This window comes from Lacerta agilis, chromosome 3 (assembly GCF_009819535.1).
Source record: "Lacerta agilis isolate rLacAgi1 chromosome 3, rLacAgi1.pri, whole genome shotgun sequence".
NCBI classification, from domain to species: Eukaryota; Metazoa; Chordata; class Lepidosauria; order Squamata; family Lacertidae; genus Lacerta; species Lacerta agilis.
In genome coordinates, this window is record NC_046314.1 from 60,912,607 (window position 1) to 60,937,576 (window position 24,970).

A 24,970-nucleotide genomic window follows, 5' to 3' on the forward strand; every position below is an offset into this window, starting at 1 on the left:
GGGGCGCAGCTAGTGACGCTGCCGGGTACACTGATCTTCAAGGTAACCCCCCTTGAAGTGACCGGGTCCGCTTAGCCTTTGCGCGACCCCTTTTCCCCCAGGTACGCTTGGAACTCCCAGAGGGGATATTCCACGATCCTACGATGGCCGCAGCTCCACCGGAAGTCATACGTCTGTATTTGGATTCTGCTCTGCCTCTCTTGTCTAGCCTACCAATATATGCCTGTTACCATGAAAAGGCACAGTTATGAACCGCTGAATTCCTAGTAAGATGCTTCTTTTCACTAGATAGCTGGGGAAGATTTGTGCAATTAAAATGAAACTGAAAGTCAGGTGATGGTTGTAAAAAGAGCAATTTTTTAATTTTTATTTTAAAAAAAACATGGAATGCGGGTGAACTTAAATCATTCTGTACGTTACAGCTTGCAAGTGATTGACAAGGAAACCATTATTACTATTGAGCCTGAACTAAGTAAGCTTATAAGAGAAGCATGTAGCGTTGTGTTGGTGAATACTGCGTATCAAAACAGTTTTTATTTCTTTTGCTTGTTCAGAAGGGCTTCCTACTGAAGATGTAGCAAATGCCCTCGAGAAGCTGTTGGCAGAGTGGAAAAGGGCAGCCTGGCACTTGGAGGAAGCTGCAAGAAAAGTGCAATGCCAGGATGAAGTAAACATTTATTTTAGGGAAATGGGTGAGCTTGATAAGACTTTGAGTGAAAAAGAATTATGGCTGAAAGAAAACTCTGCTTCTTCATTGCAACAGCAACCTTTGACAACTCTAAAGGAGTTGTGCCAGGTAAACTTTTTCATTGTGAGATGCATAAACAAAATGGAATTATAAACTGAACCTGCAGTTGTAGGAACCCGTCGTTGCTTAAATGATGTTAATTCTTGTATGTGTGTGCTTATACTTAACATTCACAGAGGGAACACACTCACCTATTAAGTCTGAGTCCCCGGATTGAACAGCTGAAAACCCAGGGCAAGGTTCTTGCATCCCAGCCGGGTGCTCCAGACTTTATTGAGGAAAACATAAAGTCTTTGAATGATCGCTTCAAGTCTGCTCAACAGAAACTGGAGGGTCTGTCACAGCAAGTGAAGAAAGGTATGTTTTTATTTAACATGTGAATGTGTTTTGTTTTGGTTTTTTTTAAACACATTTCCCCACTTCCAATATATTGCTATTTTTTTTGCTTGTAGCAAAAACCTTGGAATTGCTGCTTTGTGTTCACCACAGATTCTGTGTATAAATTATATAGTCTCGCTGGAAGCATGGCATAGATTTTGTAGCTCCTCATAAAGGAATAAACACAATTTCTGTTTCCACTGCTTGCTATATAACAAAATCATTTTCTTCATAAAAGCAATGCCTAGATTGTTACTTTTTGGGTGCAGGTCATTTATAAATGCCACTACAGTGGTACCTCGGGTTAAGAACTTAATTTGTTCTAGAGGTCCGTTCTTAACCTGAAACTGTTCTTAACCTGAGGTACCACTTTAGCCAATGGGGCCTCCTGTTGCCGCCGTGCTACTGGAGCACCATTTCTGTTCTCATCCTGAAGCAAAGTTCTTAACCCAAGGTACTATTTCTGGGTTGACGGAGTCTGTAACCTGAAGCGTCTGTAACCCGAGGTACCACTGTAATTCCGAAGGTGGTTTGGAGAAAAACAGAAATACACTGAATTGCCTATGGAGATGTAAAAAAATGTATATGCTGTTTCTGCATATACATAACAACATTTTAAAGATACAAATTTATCTTTCAGCATTATTTATTTCAAGGTCAGGTTACCAGTCTCATGCTATTTGGGGGGGGGGGGGTCCCTATGTAGAGAGCATTTAAATATCACTGCACTGTCTGAAATAGTAGCACTTAGTTTTATGTATAATGTATGAAGCCATCCAGTATGTAAAAAACACAGGAACTGTCTTCTTTTTCATTGTCCTTGGACAGGAAGACTTTAGTGAAACTACTGCTATGATAATTTAATTTATATCCTGCCAGATCAGATATTTGCTACAGGCAACTAAATGAACACCATATTTTAATAAAATACTGCTTAAAATCAGCAATAAACGCTTAAAATGTGTCAATGTAACACTCCAATGAAACCAAAATGTCAATACACGTAAACTTACACAACTACTTAATGTTGCTTTAGGTCCTAGCTTTTCCATGCAGTTAGTATTTGCCTGCGCTCCTTTGTATTTCTGTATGTTTGCATCTGAAGTAAAATGCTCCATTCTGTAAACGAAGAAGAGTTCCATTGACAGTAGCTCTTTCCATTAATGGAAGGAAATGTTTAGATTCTTTACATCTATTATCCCACCTTTCTCTTCATAATGCAGACAGCTCTTGAACACATAACCATGGAAGAGGGAAATGCTAACATCTGCACCAGGCCTAATAGTTTTCTTTCATACTTGAAAAGTGAACTTCATGGTGTGTTAAGGATTTCAAACATATAGTGCAAAGTAAATTTTTAGCAGATTAATACACAGGCAACTGGTTCCAGTTTGATGTTTAATTTTTTGATTTTATTTGTAACGGAGAAAAATGAATATTCCATAGTATTGTAAGAAAAATGTGCTCAGGTCCTATTGTGGCAGAATAGTATGTGAACTCCTTTGCCAGGCTATTAATGCTCTGTCCCCAGTCTCCAATAAAGGATTACAGTTTCATCCATATTGTGGTGAATAATCATTTGGTTCTTTTTGTTATTTTTTAACAGATGCACCTCAACTGAGAAATGCAGTAGCAAAAAGAATTATATAAATATTATTATTTAACATAGTGTTAGTTTAGAAGTGCAATGCTGTACCATTGTCCTTCAGTTTTCAAACACAGAGATACAATACAAAAGCAGTTATTTATCAATTGCTGCCTTAAGCTTCTTCTTCTTCAAAAAACAATTTTTTTTTAAAAAAAACATAACCTTAGTGCTGTACTCCATAATTAGGGATTTAAAGATATGTAGTTTAATATAAAGGAAAACTGTCATTATTCAACCTAACATTGATGTTTTTATCATGTTTCTCCAGAATTTCCAAAAAAGAGTAAACTTGCTGGATAGTGTGATCGATTCTTATAATTATATATATCCTTGCTTTCTTCTTTTGATTTCCTCCATAACCTGAGCTTTTACAGTATTGTAGGAGTTTCCTGGTTCAGAACATATAGGTCAAAATATGCTTGAGGTAAATGCTATAGCCTGCAGCATTTGATGGAATAAAAGAGAAACATTCAGGAGGGCAATTGAGGTTTAGGACAAAAAGATTTAGTGCTTGATATATAATAATAAGGGCCCTGCTGGGTCAACCCACTTTTGCAAATAGAGTTCATGAGTATTTATCGCCGCTGAACATGGAGATTCTATATAGCTATCATGACTAATAGCCATTTGTGCAACACCTCGGTGAATTTCCCTAAAGCCATTTCCCAGTCACCTGAGCTATGGCTGTAGCACCTTGTGGCAGTGAACTGAATTCCATAAATTAACTTTGCATTGTGCAGAGAAGTAGGTTATTTTGAATATCCTGTATCTGCTTCCTTTCAATTCAACTGGATGACTCTTGAGTCTATGAGAGACAGATGAAAACACTGTCTCTTCACTTGTTCCACAACATGGAAATTTTTATAAGCCTATATCAAGTGTCCCTTTAATTGTCATTTTTTTCTAAACTAAAAATCCTCAAATGTGTTAGCCTTCCCTCATGAAAAGAAGGGATTATCAATGTCTGAAGCCACTCTCGTGGTAATTATAGATGTGGCTTAAGTAGCACATCCAGACAAATGTTCAGTGGCTTCCATGTTCAACTGGCAGTGTTCTTGCAACATTTCTAGGGGAGTTGGGTCTCTGTCCTGTTTTGCAGCATAATTTCCATTAGATGAACCTCTGCCAACCCCACATACGCAGTCAAGAGGAGAACTTTTATTTTCAATAAGGCAAAAAGGATATGGTGGCCATGTTCACATGTAGCAATAAACCCAAGAATCTGACTTGATTAACCATAAGGTGTACAGTGGTACCTCGCAAGACGAATGCCTCGCACAACGAAAAACTCGCTAGACGAAAGGGTTTTGCGATTTTTTAGGTGACTTGCAAGACGAATTTTTCTATGGTCATGCTTCGCAAGACGAAAATTTCAATGCATCCCTATGGGAATTAAATTTCAATGCATTCCTATGGGAAACCATGCCTCGCAAGACGAATTTTTCACAATACGAAACAACTCGTGGAACGAATTAATTTCGTCTTGCGAGGCACCACTGTATGTGCTGGTGCAAGCAGCCCAATCACTCCTGCTGTGGCCTCGCTTTATGCAAGCAGCTAAACCAGGAAGATGATAGTTTAGTGTTACGCCCAGGTTTTGGGATTGTTGTTTGTTTCCCCCTAATGAGCTAGTGTTCATATGTCAGAAACAAACTATTAAGACTGACTAGTGATCTTGACTTGTTAGGGAGAAACAAATCACAGTCCTAACAAATCACAATGTCTGATTCAGACATAATCTTAAACCAACCACTTCTTGAGTTGTTGTTTTTTTTAACCAGGTCACACGAAGGGAGAAGCAAAGTGGACCAAATTGGACTGTGTGCACCTACATACACCTCTCACACAATATTGTGTTTTAAGCCAAGATTTTTGGCTTGCTTTTACTCCTGAACATAGCCAACACAACTCTGGTGTGCTAGTGAGGTGCTCTTTACCCTTACAAATCAGCTCTTGTGGTTTGGAGAGCCCCAGTAACAGTATTTGGTGGTAGGAGAGAGGATACCATTTTGGGGGGCAAGCTGAAATGCTTCTGCTGACTGAATGTTTAATTCCCCTGTCTGCCTAAAAAAATAATAATTCATATCCATTACATTTTTATTTTGAAAGTAGAATTGGAAAGCCAGCCTTCCAAGGACTATTTGGATGCTTTGAAAAAACTGAAGGGTGAGCTGAATGATTTGGAAAGCAAGGCACAATCTGTCATGAATACAGTGAATGACTTTAGTAAAGTTGAGAGAGCCTTGCAGCAGACAAAGGTATGTTCACTTTTTTCACTTCAGCATATTTAAACTCAGACGCAGCTGTCTATAGTCAGCTTGGCTTTTTTATGTCATTGCATTTTAAATTAAGCTGTCTAACATCAGTGTGTACCATTGGGGTGTGGGTGCGGAGAAGAATTAGAATGAAAGTATCAACAGAAAAATCAGGACTTCTGAATGAATTCACATTAAAAAAAATCCTTGTGGCTCTGGAAATTATATTTACACAAAACCCATTTTGGCATGATAAAGTATTGTCGGGTGACACAAAGGCTGCATCCATTGCTATATTTTCTTTGTAGTGTTGTAATATGTACAGTTAAAGATAATATATTTTACATAGAACATGGATTTGTTGCCATGTGCAAAAGTGAAATGTATTTCTGTTTAAACCTTTTCCTGCAGACTATCTGTGAAACTCTGGAAAATCACAAAAGTGTGGTTGATAAACTTGCTGCCGACACACAAGTCTTAGAGAAGCATATTTCTTCTGAAAAATCAAAGCTCTACAAGCAAGAATTCAAGTGTTTGCAGGGATACAGGGACAAGTTAAATACGAAGGTTTCTAAAGATGTTCACCTACTGGAAGAAATTATTTCCAAATTGAGAATATTTGAGGTAAATATATGACCACGATTTTGTGGGTCAGTCATCATGCTAACAGAACAGAATACCACCAAATTAGGACATCAAAGTAAATCTAGGAGAAAATGAATCCAAACTCTTTTGGAAGGTCCCCTTTGAAGAGGGCTGGGATCACAGGAGGGTTTATGCCTTTTGATTATGGGAAATGTTGTCTCAGCCCACAATATTCTGAACTAAACCACGAGATGTTAGCGGCTTTAGAACAGGAAAAGAAATACTTGCCTTGACTCATGCTAAAGTTAACGTTTATGCTAAATTGTAGAATTTTTGTTTCTAACTATAAGTTAATTGCAAAAACTGGACCTTGACTTGTTAACTTATTCTGGTTTGTTTTCTTCAGAATATTTACCGGGTATGAGCATAATCTGTCTTCTGAAGGACGGATGTGCCATATGGTCAGATTAACAAGAGAGGTGAATAGTGGGCTAGATTTGAGCATGAGCCAGAGAGCAAGGGCTATATTTTCACATTGTTGTAATGAAAGAACAAATGGACCAGAAAGGAAGGGCTGCATTTTCACATTGTTCACTCATTAGAGCAATGCTTGGCAACAGACTGAATGTGCAAAGCAATGGACAGGGGGGAATCAGATAAAGCCAAAGCTTTGTGCCTGGTCAGCTGGGTGGATGTTGGTGATGTCAGTGGATATGGAAAGTATACAAATTGATGCGTATCAAAAGAAGGATCTAATGAAGTATTAAACAAAGTAGAAAGGTCAGGGGGGATGGGAATGAAATCAGTACCTTTAGGCTTCTATATGAGAAAATAGTGGTTTTGGTGAGGGAGATGGAAAACAAGTTGCATGAGGCCAGAAACAAAAATTGAGGAATGTCAGGACAGCAAAAGGAAGTGGCATATTTTATGATGGACAAGGAGAACCTCTGGCACACATGCCTGATTAGGCCTGGCACAGATCCCAGTTTGGTCTGCAAGGCCGCTTCCCCAAAATCATGCCCGCCTCTCCCACTCCTCATGTCATATCTGACATCAAGTGTGGGGCAGACAGAGATGTGTCTGCCAGCATACTCTTGATTGTTCCTTGTCAAGGGAGGTTGGCTGTCACTGCCAGCCAGCCGAGCCCACTGGGATGACATTGGAACAGAGCTGTCCACTGAAAACTCTCTTGCACTGCCAACCCTTGCTGAAAGCAGAGCTTGATGTTCTAATAGATGCTACTTCAAGCCTGCTGGAATTTGCTGCACTAGGGAGTTCTCAATAGAGCTTCTTCACACAGATGACCCCTGCCAAAAGTAGGGCTCAAAGTCTGCACAGATCAACTCAGAATTCAGGTCCACTGAAACCTCATCAAGAATCACTAGTGCAAATGACCACTACCCAGAAGAGAGCTTGATGTCAGCACCAATCAGCTGAGTGGTGCTGACTTCAAGGCTTACTTGGTGGGCTTGAATTTTCCTTTGTAGCACTATTTGAATTCAAGTTGTGTGTCATCTGACATCATACATAGCTGTCAACCCTCCCTGCTGTTTCCCAATGCTACAATAAGGGAATTTCCCACAAAAAGGGGAAAGGTTGACAGCTCTGCATCATAATGACATCAAAAGATTTGAACAGTGACTGGAGACCACCCACTTGTCAGAGTGACCCACTGTGGGTAGGGGAACCCATCATAAGCACCACCATTGTTTTGGGAGCAATTTGGCAAATTGCTCCATAGATATCTGATGGTGTTTATAGGTGCAGATGGGGCAAGAAATCATTTTTGGAGGCTGGGGGACGGGGACATAGTGACTTTGTTGGAGCTAAAGGAGAATGTTGGGTTCACTATAGTGGAGAACAGGGATAATGACAGTGGAGAAGTGGCAGCTAGAAGTCAGGAGGGAAAATTATCAAAGGGATCATGAGAAATCCTTGGCCTTTAGATGTCTGCTTTAGGCACATAAAATGCCTTGTCAATGTTGGGTGATATATAAATTGTATTTTGGCTGAAGAATATTTACTGCTCAGTTCTACAGGCTAGAGTGTGTCTCTATTGGCCTGTAGTGAATATCCTTGGAGCTACTGTATGTGCTCCCTGTTTTGGAAGCTTTTCTTCACAAGCAATTCAAGTCAGCTGAAAAAATGCCAGAAGCTGTAGGTAGAACAAAAAAAATGCCAAGAATCTGGACATAAATTATCCCTCTGTATCAAGATGCAGAGCACAATAGGTACTTTGATGAATACCTAGAACAAGTATCCTTTAAGATGGCAATATATATGCACAATCAGCAAAGAATAAAAATGAGAAGCATAACTGACTTTCGGAGTTGGTGTGTTGTGTGACAAGCACACAGAGTGCAATGAGATTGAGTGTGTGTGTGGTGGTGGGGGGAGGCTTGGTTAATTTCATTGTACACAGGTTACACATTAACAATAGAGGTATATTATTATTATTATTTATTCTAAAACCACTGAAGTTGATCATATAGTTCATCTAAAACAGAACAGAATTTAATTCCCTACCCAACTCGGCTGAATTCAATGCTCTCTAGCCTGTTCACATCCTTCTTGACTTCTTTGTTGCCTTTTGATACAATTGACTATCCTCTTTTCTACTTTATTCCCTTCACAACCCAAACCTGTACATGCTCCCAACTGATTCCTTTCCTACTCTTTCAGGGATTTGATTTCTCTTAACTTTCTCCCTTGTAGACCCTCAGGGATGATTGGAGTCCCCTGGTCTTCTGTTTCCCTGCATTCTTGGTTTCTGTGGTCACCTCAAATCACATGGATTTCAGTATTTCCTATATGATGCTGCCCAGCTCTCCACCTTTGAGCTTCCACCTTTATCCAGTCCTGTATCCCCATTTGTGCATATGCATTTCTCCTTGGGTTCTTCACTAAACTCATGTTTGGTCTCAGACATATTGAACCTATCCTCCCTTTTCTTATATATCCATTGACAGTGGCATCACTTACCCAAATGTCTATATTCTGGTCAGAGTCCCTGCCTTCTCTATTTTGTTTGATACCAACCTCTCTGCTTCCTTTTGTGCCCACTTGTATTTCCAATTTGACATTGAACCCATGGGCTCCAAAGTGCTACAATGTGTAGGAGGGGGAAGGCAAGGTCAAAATTTGACAGCCCCCAGACCTGTGCTGCCCTCCCAAAGCTGGATAGGTGAAGTACCTGGCTTTGGGAAAGGAGGCACAAGGCTCTGTCAGAGTCCTAGAGTTTTCCCATCTCTTTCCCAAAGCTGGGAAAAGGCTAACTAGGTTTTGGGAAGGAGGAAGGAGGACTCTAGGACCCTGTCCTCACACCTTTTCCCCAAAGCCCAGTGCCGACATTGAAAAGCCAGTGCAAGGGCTGCAGAGGAGGCATGAAATGTTGCTTAGGGCCTCAAGGTCCACATGCAGCTCTTGGGCTGTGTTTTCGACCACCCTGCACTAAAATTACTTTGTCACTCCTTAACTCCTTATTAGAATACCATGACACCATGCCTCTTTCATATCACTGAAATTTCAAAGCTCATCTTTTGTATGAAGTGTTAGGCTCTTGGGGCAGTGAGTTCTCTTTTTTGTTGTAGTTCTCTAAGCACCATTCCATTAATAGTGCATTACTGCTGCTGTTGGCAGTTGCAGTGAAATGTAATTATTGGGTTGGATCCTAATTTCACCTCCTGTGAACAAAAGGACTCCTTCTGTCAATGGAAGGTTTTTGATTCAGTGAAGGATCCTGCTGGCAGAAGTGGGAGGAGGTAATCTTTACCAATTTTGTGCTTCTGCAAGCAAAGTCTATGTTCATGCCAGAAGGAGCCATGTTTACAACTCAGATTTTGCAGACAGTATGAAATTAAGCTTTATCTCACAAGCCAGTTGCTTTTTGCTCTGTTTTCAAAATGCCTCAAACCCTTCAAACCCATGTTCTATGCTGGTACAGAAGAATTTTTTAATATATAAATAAATTTTTATTGTTTTCTTTCTTTTGCATCACACAACAAACACAACAATAAAACAAGTAGCTCTACTGAGCTTTTGACTTCCCTCCCCCCCCAAACAGGTACCTTATTTCAATCCATTTGCGCAATTTTTAATCTTTACTATAGTCCACATTGTAGGATTTACTTCAATTCTGCTAGTGTCTTCAAATGCTTACAGTTATCTTTTAAATAAATAATAAATTTATTCCAGTCTCTCTGGAACTTCGAATCATCCTGGTCTCAGATTCTGCAGGTCAGTTTGGCCATTTCCGCATATTCCAACATCTTTGTCTGCTACTCTGCAATCGTAGGTATCTCTTGTAATTTCCACTTTTGGGCCAACAAAGTCCTCGCCGCCACTGTGGCATAGATAAACAGTCTTTGATCTACCTTTGTAATTTCATTGCCCATCAAACCTAGTAAAAAGGTTCAGGTTTTTTGGGAAATGTATATCTAAACATCTTCTTTAACTCATTGTAAATCAGATACAGGTAGGTAGCCGTGTTGGTCTGCCATAGTCGGGGAAAAAATAAAATAAATAAAATTCCTTCCAGTAGCACCTTAGACACCAACTAAGTTTGTTCTTGGTATGAGCTTTCATGTGCATGCACACTTCTTCAGATACTGTAAATCAATTCTCAAAATATTTTCACTCTGTCACAAGTCCACCACATATGATAAAAGTCACCGTTTGACTCTGCTGGTACAGAAGATTTGAGTGAGCTGCTATGTTTTACCCCCACTTAATGGAGTCAGTATGCTTCTGAGTGCCAGTTGCTAGAAATCACAGATTGGGGGGAGCAGTGCTTCTCTCAGGTCCTTCTTGTGGACTTTCATAGGCATCTGGTTGGTTGCTATGATAAATGGATGCTGGACTAGATGGGCCTTTGGTCTGATCCACCAGGCTTCTTTGTGTGTTTTTGTTTCTCTTCCTCCAGTGTTGTTGCCATTTGTCCAGAATTTGGATTATTAGTTAGTCTATAATTGGGTTTTTGGTTAGCAAATCTTTACATGAGCCTGACAGTGGAAAAAATAAGCAAGTGGGGATTACTATTGTATTTGGGTTTTTCCGATCTTGAAGACAAATAGGTTAAAACAGTTAATTACATTTCTTAACTTTTCTTTGTTCTGTTCAGACGGATTCAAAACTGGTTCAAAAGTGGCTGGATGGTGTAAAAGACTTCTTAATGAAAGAGCAAGCTATTCAAAGGGATCCTGAAGGCCTTCAGAGACAGCTTGATCAATGCATGGTAAGCCCTGCTAATGTAGAACAGAGTTGCTTGTTTACCTCTATTATTCTTTGGCTACTTCAAAGAATTATATAGTGCATTTCATAACCCCCCCCCCCCTCAAAAGAAAAGAAAAAGAAAAGGATAAAGCAACACAGAAGTGTCTTTTACATTCCTTTGTTCCCTGATACCATGGTACTAAAATGCAGTTGTGGAACCTCGTTTTTAAAATTTGGCAGCCTGTTCAGTATTACAATATAGATGGGAATAGTAGAACTGTCTCACTTCTTTTTTTTTAAAATGAAGATCTCTAACAGAGAGATAGGTAGTGTGTAATCCTGCAAGATCTGATGATGAAGTCTTCAGAGTAGCCTATAAATTAGCTGAGCTTTGCCCATGTGGAGATGCTGTTGGAAAGAAACAAAATAAAAACAACATTGGTCATGGGGGGGGGGATTGGGAGAAAAGTGTACTGGTAATTGCACTGAGATTATTTGAATTGCGCCGTGCACTCAAAAACACAACTTAAAAGTATGGGCACACTTTCCTAAAATATAGAGGTATTTCAGTACAGTTAAATTGTGAGGTTAGTACCCTCCATAGTATATGATTGCAACCATTATAACTGGCTTCCAAAAATCTGCCTTACGCACACCTGTGTGCTTGGGTGTGCCTGTCATGATATTTGATCATATCCTCCTTTTGAATAGAAGACCAGACCCACATATTCCAAGCTTGTTTAGAGTTTACTTGCTTCCAAAAGTGGGTGGCCATCTGGCATAAGGGGCTGCTATTCAAGAAGCATAAGATCAAAGAAGCCTCTTTTGGGCACAGGGACCGTTGCGCAGTTCTTTGCATATTAACCAGCCTAGTAGCTGTAAGGTTTTTAGTTGACTGAATTTATCACTATAGGTAGTGGGGACAGAGCCAGAGTACCCTTGATACCCTTTTGAGTCTTGACTGTGAGATCATTCCTAAATAGAAAATCCAGATAACTGCTCAGGAAACTCCATGACATCAGCAGCCCGTTGTAATGTATGACACACGTATTTCTTTGCAAGTTGAGATTTTCACAAGCCATTTGTAATGTAATATTTGTGTGTGGGCAGCAGCTGCTCAAAGCTATTCAGAGAAAAGAATTCCCCGTAGTTGAATACAAACCCTCACACACCTGAAGAAGCTCTCTGGATTGGATCCATTTTCCGACTCAGATGAAAGTATGCGACTGGATATTTATTTTAAAATAACTTCGCGTATGGAATTTAGGAGTTATGAAAAATAGAATCAGAAATATTTGCACAATGCCTTCGGAAATGGACAACATTTCTGCCTGCATTCTGAAAAGTGGCTGTTAAAGTGTTTTCTCTCTTGTGATCAGCTGTTTGTTACTGAAATGGAGAAGACTGAGTTGTCCTTAAAGGAGATGAAAGAAATAGACTCTGCTTTAAGAGGCCAGCCAGTTAATGCCTGGGTGAAATCTAAGCTGACAGATGTCCAGTCACAATGGGAGAGACTCAGCAAGCAGGTTAGTTACTGACAGCATTACTCTTTATTTGCATTGTCTTGTCTGTCACTCTGTATTCATAGTATTGGCTTTCATGTATACATTGAAATAACAGACTTGGTAGCCATATAAATAATATATTTAACATGTATATTAAATCACAATGTCTGGGTCTGATCAGTGCCTGGATGAGAGATCACCTGAAAATCTCACAAGCGCTGCCTTGAGCTCCATTATGGAAGAGATGCAGGACGTAAGTGCACTTAGATAAGTTAATAAACATCAACAGGCAACAGTCCATCCTAAAACATTGAAACTGTGTTAACTGTTTGGCAGTGAAACCATGAGACTGCTGTCTACTACTGGTGTAGCAAAGGAAGGTTAGAGTGCAAGCTGTGATCTGGGATGACACCCTGTTCAAATCTCATCTTACATATGAACTTTAGGTAGACCTAGCAAGTCATTCTGCCCCTTGGCCTCACCACCACCACACTCCCACGTGGGATAAGAATAGTGATTTATCTTCCAGGATTATTGTAATGGTTGCTTATAATGTATGTATTCAGCACTGTAAGCATTATATTATGTAACAGAATGCCAAATGCCACCAACCATTTCCAAAGGCACAATAGGCAAGTCATATTTTGACAAATAGTAATGAAATGGCTTGGCAAGGCCTCTCTGGGTAGGATATTCGTGGCCAAAGTGTGGACACAGATCCAAGACTTCGTTCACAGTAAACCTCCTTAAAGAAGAATTGGCGGGGGGGGGGGGTTCATCTTTCTAACAGAACTATTTTATATCCTTTCTCTTTTTGGTTTTGCTGCTCGACAAATGCTTGGGGGCCAGGGGATCAATAAACACCGAAGTAAATCATCTTGTTTGTAACTTTGTACAGCATAATGTTTCAGCTGTTGTTGTTCAGTCGTTCAGTCGTGTCCGACTCTTCGTGACCCCATGGACCAGAGTACGCCAGGCACGCCTATCCTTCACTGCCTCTCGCAGTTTGGCCAAACTCATGTTAGTAGCTTCAAGAACACTGTCCAACCATCTCATCCTCTGTCGTCCCCTTCTCCTTGTGCCCTCCATCTTTCCCAACATCAGGGTCTTTTCTAGGGATTCTTCTCTTCTCATGAGGTGGCCAAAGTACTGGAGCCTCAACTTCAGGATCTGTCCTTCTAGTGAGTACTCAGGGCTGATTTCTTTGAGAATGGATAGGTTTGATCTTCTTGCAGTCCACGGGACTCTCAAGAGTCTCCTCCAGCACCATAATTCAAAAGCATCAATTCTACGGCGATCAGCCTTCTTTATGGTCCAGCTCTCACTTCCGTACATTACTGGGCTAGACATTACTGGGCTAGACATTACTGTTTCAGCTAGACTTCCTTTTTTGGTGTCTAATAAATCAGTGTCACCTTTTCCAACCACTGAGACCTTTTAGGTCTTGCCTGCCCATGTTTTCTGCCAGACCAGAAGAAGAAAAAAAAGAGTTTGTGACTAGCAAAAAAATGACAGATCAGGTCTGCGGCTTGTGCTGGTTGAATGCTCATTTTATTTCTTGCCCCATTAGACAACACTGCCTCAATTTAAATTGTGTCTGTGGAATCTGAAGTTTAATTTACCCACATAGGTATTTCTTACTCCTTTTTTATTATATTTTAGCAAGCCATCCCTTAAAAGGCCAGACATTTCAAATAGTGCTTGTCATCCTTCAGTCTAGGCAGTACCAGTGGGCACATATCCATTCTGGATAGGATACGCATTAGAACCTCCTGTCCATTTAATATGTATATAATGTGTGTGTTTGCCTGAAGTAACAGAAACCTAAGCACATGTAATAGTAATTGTGGTGTTGATTCACCGCAATAGACATCCTGTTTGAATGATCCTAGGGAAGTTCAACCATGGATTTGTTATTATAGAACTTAAAACTATAGCAAGCATTCTATAGCTAAAAATAAGCAGAATAGTATTCTATTACATCTGTCAGTTCTAGTAAGCTGTGATGAAAGATCTTTTTTTTGTAACCATAGCAACAGCATTTGCCAGATATTTTATAATGCAATAATTACTTTAGAAGTGAGCTGCTGAAACTTTCAATCCTCTGATATTTATACTTTACATTGAATCAGTGCTGAGACTCTCTTCAAATGATGCAGATAGCTTTTACCTCTCTGTGTGTTTTTGGTTGAACTGCTAGATCATTAGTCAGAAAAATCAATTATCCGAAAGTCAAGAAAAAGCTGTAAACCTCAAAAAGGATTTGACAGAGATGCAAGAATGGATGACTCAGGCCGAAGAAGAATATTTGGAGAGAGATTTTGAATACAAGAATCCAGATGAGCTGGAAAATGCTGTGGATGAAATGAAGGTGAGAAAACGTGATTGTGCGATAGGTTATGTGGGTCTCTAAGTTTGTGTGCATATTATCCATTCTTAAACAAGAAATTGCTTTTTTGAATTGATTTTGTGAGTTTTTGAATTTACTTTGTTTTTGTTTTTAAAAAAATGTTAGCTTTAGAAAACCCTGAGTGAATAATAGAAATGGGTGTGGTGTGATGTTGGAAAGTGCTTAGGTTTCAGGAAACGATCTTTTATAAAGCTTTGTGAAAATGAAACAAATAACTGTGAGCCTCTATGTTTAACTCTATCTAAACCTTTTTGGGAAGGGAGAACGGGATATGAATTATGAAATACTGGAACTAATCAGTGGTGGTGGAGGAGATCCTATGTAATTGTGAGAAGTGGATCTTACTTGGTCTGGCACTATTTGCTTATCTTGGCCTAATGGTCTCGGACTATTGCTGGAGTTTCAGGGGCTGGCAGAAGCAGAAGTTGTAGATCTTGCTGAAACTATATGTGTTCAGAGTGTAAAACTGAATACAGAGTTAGCAGATTTGATGAGGGAACTTTGCACTCTCAAACTGAGAGGGGGCATAGGCTTCACTGTAAGTACAGTGGTACCTCTGGTTGCGAACGGGATCCGTTCCGGAGGCCCATTCGCAACATGAAAAAACCGCAACCTGAAGCGCAGTATCTGCACATGTGCACGGTGCGATTCGACGCTTCTGTGCATGTGCAGAGTACGGGTTCGGCGTGTTCATAACCCGCAGCGAATGCAACCCGAGGTATGACTAGGTGCTTTTCCCCTTTTCTACCACTACCACTTTCATCCAAACTTGTTTCATGATTTAGTTTTTTGTCAGATATTTTTTAATTGCAGTGTCATGTTGGTATTTCAGCTCTGTGACAAAATTGGAAATAAGACATGAGTTGGGAGGACAACCCTAACAAGCATATTTTATGTGGCTACTCACCTGGGAAATGTTTTATTTGAATTGCTTTAAAAATGTTATGAATGTGAAGGATTTTTCTATAGTGTTGTTTTTGCATTTCCGGTTTTGGTGAATATTAATGAATTGAAACAGCAATAGTCTGGCTATGAAAGATAGATCATGTTGAAAGAAACGTCTTTGCACATTATGAAATCTCATGCAATAATAAATTATTTCAGGTGCTACAAGAGTCTTTGTTGTGTGAGAAATCATGTCATTTGACAGCACGATGAACATGACAGCATGACGTGATAAATAATACAACAGAGTGTCAAGTGAAACTTCATGGAGCACAATGGTTCTGTTCCTGCCAGCTTCTATAAAGAAATATTGAAAAAAAAATGAATGAGTAGAGACCTATATTTGTATACTAAAGACTAAGACTTTGTAATTGTCTTTGTCAGTAACCATTTGATCAGTAATCACTTTCTTTGGGCAGAGAGCAAAAGAGGATGTGCTACAGAAAGAAGTGCGGGTGAAAATTCTGAAAGACAACATTAAGATGTTAGCTGCTAAACTGCCATCTGGTGGTCAGGACTTAACAACTGAGCTTAACCTTGTATTGGAGAATTACCAGCTACTCTGCAACAGAATCCGGGGGAAATGCCACACTTTGGAGGTATTGCTGAATAATCTAACCTCAGCAGAAATGTTTCATGTGTCTGTGATATATTGGGCAACAGGAAATGCTAGTACATCATTGGAAAGCCAAAGAACTAGAAAACTTGAAAACTTGAAAACTTTTATTTACTGTGACCATAATTTCTATATTAAATGATACTTGAGGTCAGATGTGACCATGTGTACAGCTGCAAAGCATTTCAGATAATACTTCTCTCCACATTCTTTAATTCAGGCTTCCTCAACCTCGGCCCTCCAGATGTTTTGAGACTACAATTCCCATCACCCCTGATCACTGGTCCTGCTAGCTAGGGATCATGGGAGGCCAAAAACATCTGGAGGGCTGAGGTTGAGGAAGCCTGCTCTAGTTGCTTGCTTTGGAAAATTATATCTCACCAAGTGAATGGTTTAAGATCATACTGTATTAAAAAATGAACATTCCTTGTTTGCTGGTTTGGATGAAATTGGAAAATAGGCTTAGAGATTTGTTGGTTTAATCACGGCTCTCTCCAAAGGAGAAACAAAGCGACAGTGTACTGTACACGGGCAGAATATTCCTCTGTATCTTCGTTTGCTAAGCTGACAGAGCATGTCAAAATTTTATTTAGAGAGATTATACTGTAATTATGTGGGTATGGGTACAGAGCAAGATCCCTTGGTTTGTCTCATAGTGCTCCCACTTTCCAGTGGAACGGTATGCAGCAAAAGATGGGATGGGTGGTGAAACTTGGGCCTGGATAGGACATGCTATACTGCAGAGTGGTTTGCCAGGCCTCATTGATAAAAATAATTGTGGATTTTATGCAGAGGTTAATGAAGGTCTTGTTGGTTGACAGCTAACTCTGTTTAGAGTGCCAATCGAAACTTGAGAAATATGTGCTTCTCTAGATTGAATAGGGGTTTGTCTCTGAAATGTAATTTAGTTGTGTGTGTTTTTTAAAAAATGAAATCCCATCACCTTCAGGAAGTCTGGTCTTGCTGGATTGAGCTGCTCCACTATCTGGATCTAGAAACAGCCTGGCTGAATACTTTGGAGGAAAGGATGAAAAGCACTGAAAACTTGCCAGATAAAGTGGATGCTGTCAATGAAGCCCTTGAGGTATGGTAGGCATTCCATCAGTTCATGTATGTTCAAGGAAAAGGCAGAAAATGCACGTGGACTTTTAATTTATTTATTAGAGCAATATTTTTCTGCTACATTTACAGCATATGATCGTTGCATTGGTAACGAACAAACAGTTCAGCCTAATCTTTATAATAGTTAAGCTATTGTATATTTGGTTTTATTTATTGATACAGATGTCCTTTGGGGTTAATTCTTCCAAAAATGCTTTAAATCTCGGTAATTGCCTTCATTAACTGGCGTGTCCTTTTCCAGTTGGAGGACAGTGACCTGACCTCTATCATCCATGCCACAGTGACACCTAGATAAGACAGTTGCAAAGTGCTTTATGAGTGGCTGTCCATAAAGATGGCGTGGAAACTACAAGTGGCCGAATTTGGGGATCCAATCAACACTAGTGTATGCCAGTCCAATACACCAGTGCTCATTTCATCCCCTCAATCAGGGCTTGGATTTGCTCAGCAGCAACCCAGTGAGACAAAGAGTAAAGCATGACCAGTGACAAAAGCTCAAGATTGCAAGCGAAACAAATCATTTGGCTTATTTGTGTACAAAGCTTAATGGTGTTATACAATTTTAAGAAAACCAAGTAACTTAAATAATTATGAGGTTTGTGAAAATAAAGCAACTTAAAGTAATGTGATATAAATTGTATATGCAAGTCTTGGTGATTGCACTGACAAAGTAATCAAATAATTAATATGGACTCCTCCTAACTTCCTCTGGTTTTAAAACAGATTTTCTAAGTTCCCAAGCATACTAGCAGGTTGGTTCTTTTTACAAATCCAGGCTGATAAAGCAGGATCTTTTGAGCTTTAGCTGTGTGAAAGCATGTGAAGCAGAGTTAGACAGCAGGTAGCAGCTAGCAGTGAAAAGGAGCAAAAATGATTCTCCGTACACTTTTTATGTTGATTGGAAACTGTGCCAAGGGGATGGGAGTTTCCCACCTTTTCAATTAATTTAACCACATGAGTGGACCCATGTAGGACAAAGACTATAATCTATCTGGGAAGGGGAATTGTGCATCTGGGACCCCTGCTTCTGCAGCAGTTCTTCACTTAAATCACCTTTGACGCACTTCAGCACTGGCTTTCACCTTTGTTTTGATTCCATGGATATTGTATTCTTCATGTAGGTAACATTATGTTGACAGCGTGATGTTTCCTTTTAATCTTATCAACATCCAGGATGCCAGTCTCACACAGCAGTTAGCGAAATCTAGCAAAACTTTCAGTGCTGCTTGCACAGAAATGACAGGCGTCTACATTTTCATCCATCATGGCTGCTCTTCTGTGTGTTTGCTAAAGTTGCTGGTTCTGTAGGCCTAGCAGGGCACAGGTTAACAAGTGCTGTCAGGTGCACATCAGCATGATGTTCAAACACTGGTGCTCAGACAACATAATGGGTTACAGGTGTGTTTCTGGACAAAATTATGAGTTCTCACTTTGTCTTAAATGCATTGGGTCCTGGATATTTCAGGGCGAAACTCCCCATAGCTTGAGATCAGCTGAGGAGGGTCTGCTTCAGGTCCCATCATTGCTGGAGGTCAGATTGGCTTCAACAAGAAGCAGAACCTTGTTGGTTGTTGTCCTGGAGCTACTCAGTGCACTTCCATGAGATATGTTTGGTGTTCGGCAGGCAGGTTTGTTTCCACATGCTTTCAGATACAGGTAGCTCACATTTTACGTGAGGATTTGGTTCTAGGGGTCCACACATATACATGTAAATGCTTGCCTGGCTTTGGGAAGGAGGCACAAGGGCTTTGTCAGGCTTCCAGAGCCCTTCCACCACCTTCCCAAAGCTGGTAAGTGAGGTGCTGGATTTTGGGGAGGAGGCGCACGGGCTCTAGGACACTGCCAAAGCTCGCACACCTCCTTCCCAAAACCTGGCACCTTGCTTACCCAGCTTTGGGAAGGTAGTGCGCTACCTTCCCAAAGTCAAGTAAGTCTGCCATTGCAGCTGTGCATGGGTGGGGGCTGGGAAATAAATTGAGAGTGGGTTTCCTCTGCTCTCCGTTTGTTTATTCCCCACCCACCCAAAGCTGTGATCGTGCAAGTAAAATAAATGTAAGATTTGAGTTACTATATTAGTTTATGTTGCATTGTTGTGATGCATTGTTTTTTTTATAAAAAAAACTAACAACGCACTTCTTGTTAGTCATTGGAATCTGTCCTTCGCCATCCAACTGATAACCGGACTCAAATTCGGGAACTTGGCCAAACGTTGATTGATGGAGGGATCCTTGATGAAATCATCAGTGAAAAATTGGAAGCTTTCAACGCCCGCTATGAAGAATTAAGCCATGTGGTAAGAATTTGTATGTTTAGTAAGATGGATAATTTGTTTTCACTAGTGCCTCTATGCTCAGTATGTAACAAAGCTTTAAATAGCCATCACAAGCTGACAGCAATCTTTGGCACCCAGTATAATAATAATAATAATAATAATAATAATAATAATAATAATAATAATTTATTTATACTCCGCTCATCTGGCTGGATCTCCCAGGCCACTCTGGGCCGCTTCCAACAAATATCAAAATACAATACAAAGTCACAGATTAAAAACTTCCCTAAACAGGGCTGCATTCAGGTATTTTCTAAATGACAGGTAGTTGTTTATCTCTCTGACCCCTGATGGGAGGGCGTTCCACAGGGCGGGCGCCACTACCGAGAAGGCCCTCTGCCTGGTTCCCTGTAGCTTAGCTTCTCACAGTGAGGGAACCGCCAGAAGGCCCTCGGTGCTGGATCTCAGTGTCCGGGCTGAACGGTGGGGGTGGAGACGCTCCTTCAGGTATACAGGACCGAGGCCGTTTAGGGCTTTAAAGGCCAGCACCAACACTTTGAATTGTGCTTGGAAATGTACTGGGAGACAATGCAGATCTCTCAGGACTGGTGTTATGTGGTCCCGGTGGCCACTCCCAGTCACCAGTCTAGCTGCCGCATTCTGGAATAATTGCAGTTTCCAGGTCACCTTCAAGGGTAGCCCCATGTAGAGTGCATTGCAGTAGTCCAAGCGGGTGATAACTAGATCAGACCTGTACAACTTGCCACCCACCAAGCCAAATAATGCACAAATCATCCATTGTGGCCTTCCAAGTGTTTGGCAGCTGTCAGACACACAGCAAAGATTGAAGCGTTACTAACCCCTGATTAGCCAACATCCAGACTGGTTGGCTGCATTTAGCTTGGTGGGTCACAATCCACTGTGCATGGCAGAACAAAAGATGATAGGGTTGCTGATTTATAAATGGACTCCTTCCATGCTTCTAAAAATCAGTAAGAGGCAACCTGTAAACTAATGTTTTTGCCATCATAAGTAAGATGCAATGCAAGGAATGAAAAACCGTGAGAATGCTCCCATAAGCTTTTGTGCAAAATGCAAGAAAATCTTTCTATAAGCAGAATATTAGTTGAAGTATATTAACAGCTAACTAGATTAATTCTGAAAATCACAAAACAGATTAAGATCTGGATTGGTGACTCAGATTCATTTTAGAGATTAGCAGGATGCTACCAGCAATGTGTAACACAGGGTTGGATCCAAAAAGTCCCTTCTACTTTTTGAAGGAGGGACTCCCTCTGCTCATTGAATGCACTGAGATCCACTGAAGAGTCTCACTGGAGGAAGAGGGGGTGATTTTTCCACTTCCCTCTTCCACCTGCAGTCCCCATGCAACCACCCCTACAGCTTTTCAGAGGATGCAGGTTTCTGCAAAAATGACCTTGCCCCTCTTCTAGTGGGTGTGTGTTGGAGTAACCTGCTCCAACAGGTCATGAAGGTCGTGAGGATTTGGAGGAATTGTAGAAGGTTCAGGGCTGAAGAAGCGATAGGCAGCTAGAGAAGCAAAGGCGGCCGAAGCAGCAGAAGGTGGCCGAAAATAAAAGAGACTGCAGTCAAATCTTGAAGTGCACTCACTGGTAGCGAGCGAGCTCTCCCTCCTCTCAAACAGAGGCAGGGGCTATTTATTAGCTATTCATACAACGCCATCAGCATAACACCAACCAATAACAACTCAGCATAACAAGCCCTTCCGGGCAGGAAACAGCCTTAAGAGCAGTTAACCTAAAGGCTTCCTGGCGCGCTTTTGCTGGAGCGGAGGGATCCCGACTCCAGCTCTGTGATCCTGGCCGGATCTTCTTTCTCTCCTCTTCTCCTCCTGCGCGCGACAGCACAGAAGGATCGGCATGGTGGCTGCTGAAACGTATTCCCACAGGTGTGCCCAGCAAATGGAGTTCTACTCATAGGAACACTTGTCTCAACTATTAGTTATACTGCCATACAGTGAATTTATACTACAGTGGTGCCCCGCTAGACGAATGCCTCGCAAGATGAAAAACTCGCTAGACGAAGGCATTCGTCTAGCGGGAGGCTGCCCCGCAAGACGAATTTGTCTATGGGGCTGCCTCGCAAGACGAAAATTTTTCGTCTTTTTTTTTCGTCTAGCGAAAGCGCGGCTGTCATTGCCGCTTCGCTAGACGAAAAACCCACTAGACGAAAATTTTTGCAGAACGAATTATTTTCGTCTAGCGGGGCACCACTGTATCTTAGTGGAGCCACAGCTATTCTTTTGAGCGAGGGACTCCCTTTGCAGAAGCTTTCGGTTCTAATCACATTTTCATTGCACATTGCCTTACTCCATTCACTCACATCTGTTCTGATGACTGATATGGCCAAGTGGTTTTAAAAGAGCCACTTAACCTCTGTTTTTGAGTGTGACCTGCTCTCTGACCTTTGAAGTGTGTGATTGTGAAAGCATTAGGAATGTTTAAGACCCAAGGGATCTTGCCTAAGGAGAGAGAGAGCTGAATAAAATGAATTTCAGCAGTAATGTTCTAAGAACAACAATAAGAAGCACATAAGAAAAATCCTGCTGGATCAAATCAAACACCCCTCTAGTCTAGCATCCTGTTTTCTTAGGCCAACCAGATGCCTATGGATAGCCTACAAGCAGGACATTAGTGCAATAGTAGTCTCTTCTCTTGTGTTTTGTAGCAACTGGCATTCAAAGGCACACCAATTATACTGGAGGTATATCACCTTATTCTCAATGGATTTGGGCTTGTCCACACTTTGCTTAGACACTAGGCACAAGTGGTTTTCTGTTTGTCCTACCACTTTCCCTGGGGAAACCCGCTCTTTACTGCTGACTTGGAGCAAACGTCAGTCTACGGAAAACCCATTTGCCATTTGCTCCAGTTTAGCTGTATGGAGTGGGTTTTCTTTGGGGAAAAGCCATCCATGTTGGCAGCCTTTATAAAATGTTATAGTAGGAAATGATTGATAGAATTCCCTAGAGAGTTCAAGCTATGCCTCCAACCATGCCATTCTTGTGTATGTTGAGATGAATGATGCAGATTGGGGGGGGGGACATAATCATGTACATCTTTGTTTGGGCTTCCCATGTTAAGGATCTCTGAATTATGTGCTCTTCTGTTAGGAGTGGTTCATAATCTCGAAAAATGCAATGCTTAAATTGCAGCCCTTGACAGCAAGAAAGGAAATTGCAGTTCTCATTTTATTTCATATTCATATTTTTCTGTGTGCAAATTCAAAAGTAATCATGCTGTGCAACTTACTCTTTTGCTTCAAAATTCAGGCAGTGAGCAGACAAATTTGCTTGGAACAGCAGCTTCAGACAATGCGGGAAACCGAGCACATGTTGCAAGTCCTACAAGAAAGCTTGAAGGATCTGGATAGGCAGCTAACTTCGTACTTGACCGACAGAATAGATGCCTTCCAAATGCCACAGGAGGCACAGGTATTTTCAGTAGACTTCTGTTTGCCACGCAGGATTTTTGGGTGTAGGATGATGATAGATTGCTCCTTGAAAGGAATCTGTGCCGTATAATTTAGCTGTGTATGTGTGTGTAGGCGGACACATTGGAGTACCTGCTGTAATAGGGCTAATGACTTTGAAAGAAGGAGCCTATCATCAAAGCCAGCGTGACTGATGTTGACACTGTAGCACTCATAATAGACTTCTGTGGTGTGATTTATTGCTAGTGAGGCTGATATCTGCCATGTACTGTTTTTTTTTTTTTTGCCTTTCCAATAACGACTTGGCAGAAAATCCAAACTGAAATTGCTGCTCATGAATCCACTTTGGAAGAGCTGAGAAAGAATGTGCGGTCGTTGATGCCAGCCTCCCCAGAATGCAGATCTCCTCGTAGTGGGTCTCAATTGGATGCCTTGCAGGTAAATATCACAAACATTTGCCAGTGACCAGGACTGAGTGCCACTGACCGCATTAGGAAAAAAACTGAGAGGGCACCTGTGGATGATAAACACGAGTCCTGCTACTTGAATTTGATTTGCAGAAGTTTAATAGATAAATAATTTTGTTACTTTTATAAATTTCTTGTGCGTCTTTGATTTGTGTGGATGCTGCTTTTTAATATTAATTGTTCTATTGATCATTAGAAAATCACCCTGAGATCCAGTGGATGAAGGGCGGCTTAGAAGTTTGTTTAAATTATCTCTTGATCTGGCTTCTAAATTTCAATACATTTGTTGTCTTTGGAACAGCTCCAAAATAAAATGGGAGGTTGACACTGCTAGTTGTAGAAATAAAACATGATCTAAATTATTTCAGAATTCGTATGCAGGATGTGTTCTGACAATGGGCAGCTTTTTGTGATTTGGGGCAGTAAGCGCACTTATGGGTGAAGGCTACGCACTTTATTTATGTACAACAGGAATCAGTGTACAATACATACAGCTTCTGAGTGTAAAGCACTGGCAGTGCTGGATTTAGGGTAGTGCGGGGGGGGGGGTGCGCCAAATTTTGTCCTTGCTCAGAGTGCCATATTACTAAAGCCCTGCCCCTGGCATAGGACTAGCCTCCATGCAACATATTAAATGGTAAATTATACAATAATTCTACATAAAACCTAATTAGCTTGGAACAATTTCTAAAGAACAGGCAAAGGGTTTTTATCCTGAGCACTGAGCACCATACCTTTGAGACTGGGCCATAAACTTGGGCTGGTGGGGACCACCAGCTTCCTGTGGGTCATATTGGAGATAAGTAAGAGGCATTTCTCGTCATTGTGGGAGAATAGATGAAATCGTTTGAGGGAGCAGGAGACCTTGGATAGCTGAGGTTTTTGCTGGAGGAGTGATAGTCACAGGTAGAGATGTATTGAGGTTTAAGAGCAGAGAGATGTGATAAGGGCATGAGAATCTGGAGTCCTTTGAATATAAGGACAAGCATCCTGTGCTAGGCTCAAGACTGTACAAGAAACTAGGATATGTTTCTGGGAGACGTGTTGCATGGTCTAAGCCAGTGTTTTTCAACCTTTTTTGGGCAAAGGCACACTTGTTTCATGAAAAAAATCACGAGGCACCCCACCATTAGAAAATGTTAAAAAATTTAACTCTGTGCCTATATTGACTATATATAAAGTAATTCTCTTGAATAGGAATCAAATAAACACAAATCTTTCGAATTTTTCAATTTTCCCCACGGAACACCAGGCAACATCTCGCGGCACACTAGTGTGCCGCGGAACAGTGGTTGAAAAACACTGGTATAAGCAATGAGATGTAGGAGGAGGGT

At 40.9% G+C, this 24,970-nt stretch overlaps 1 protein-coding gene across 3 annotated transcripts in view; it reads left to right on the forward strand.

Moving 5' to 3' along the window:
* The window catches only part of UTRN (utrophin), a 321,884-nt gene that overhangs the window by 78,923 nt on the left and 217,991 nt on the right, over positions 1–24,970 (forward strand). For all 3 annotated transcript variants that reach the window (XM_033143929.1, XM_033143931.1, XM_033143930.1), the window contains exons 20-31: positions 555–796; positions 925–1,105; positions 4,887–5,032; positions 5,441–5,653; positions 10,734–10,847; positions 12,205–12,351; positions 14,531–14,701; positions 16,105–16,284; positions 17,251–17,385; positions 19,567–19,716; positions 23,009–23,170; positions 23,479–23,607. In XM_033143929.1, the coding sequence (XP_032999820.1) occupies positions 555–796; positions 925–1,105; positions 4,887–5,032; positions 5,441–5,653; positions 10,734–10,847; positions 12,205–12,351; positions 14,531–14,701; positions 16,105–16,284; positions 17,251–17,385; positions 19,567–19,716; positions 23,009–23,170; positions 23,479–23,607 (1,970 nt within the window). The remainder of the gene's footprint in view (positions 1–554; positions 797–924; positions 1,106–4,886; positions 5,033–5,440; positions 5,654–10,733; positions 10,848–12,204; positions 12,352–14,530; positions 14,702–16,104; positions 16,285–17,250; positions 17,386–19,566; positions 19,717–23,008; positions 23,171–23,478; positions 23,608–24,970) is intronic.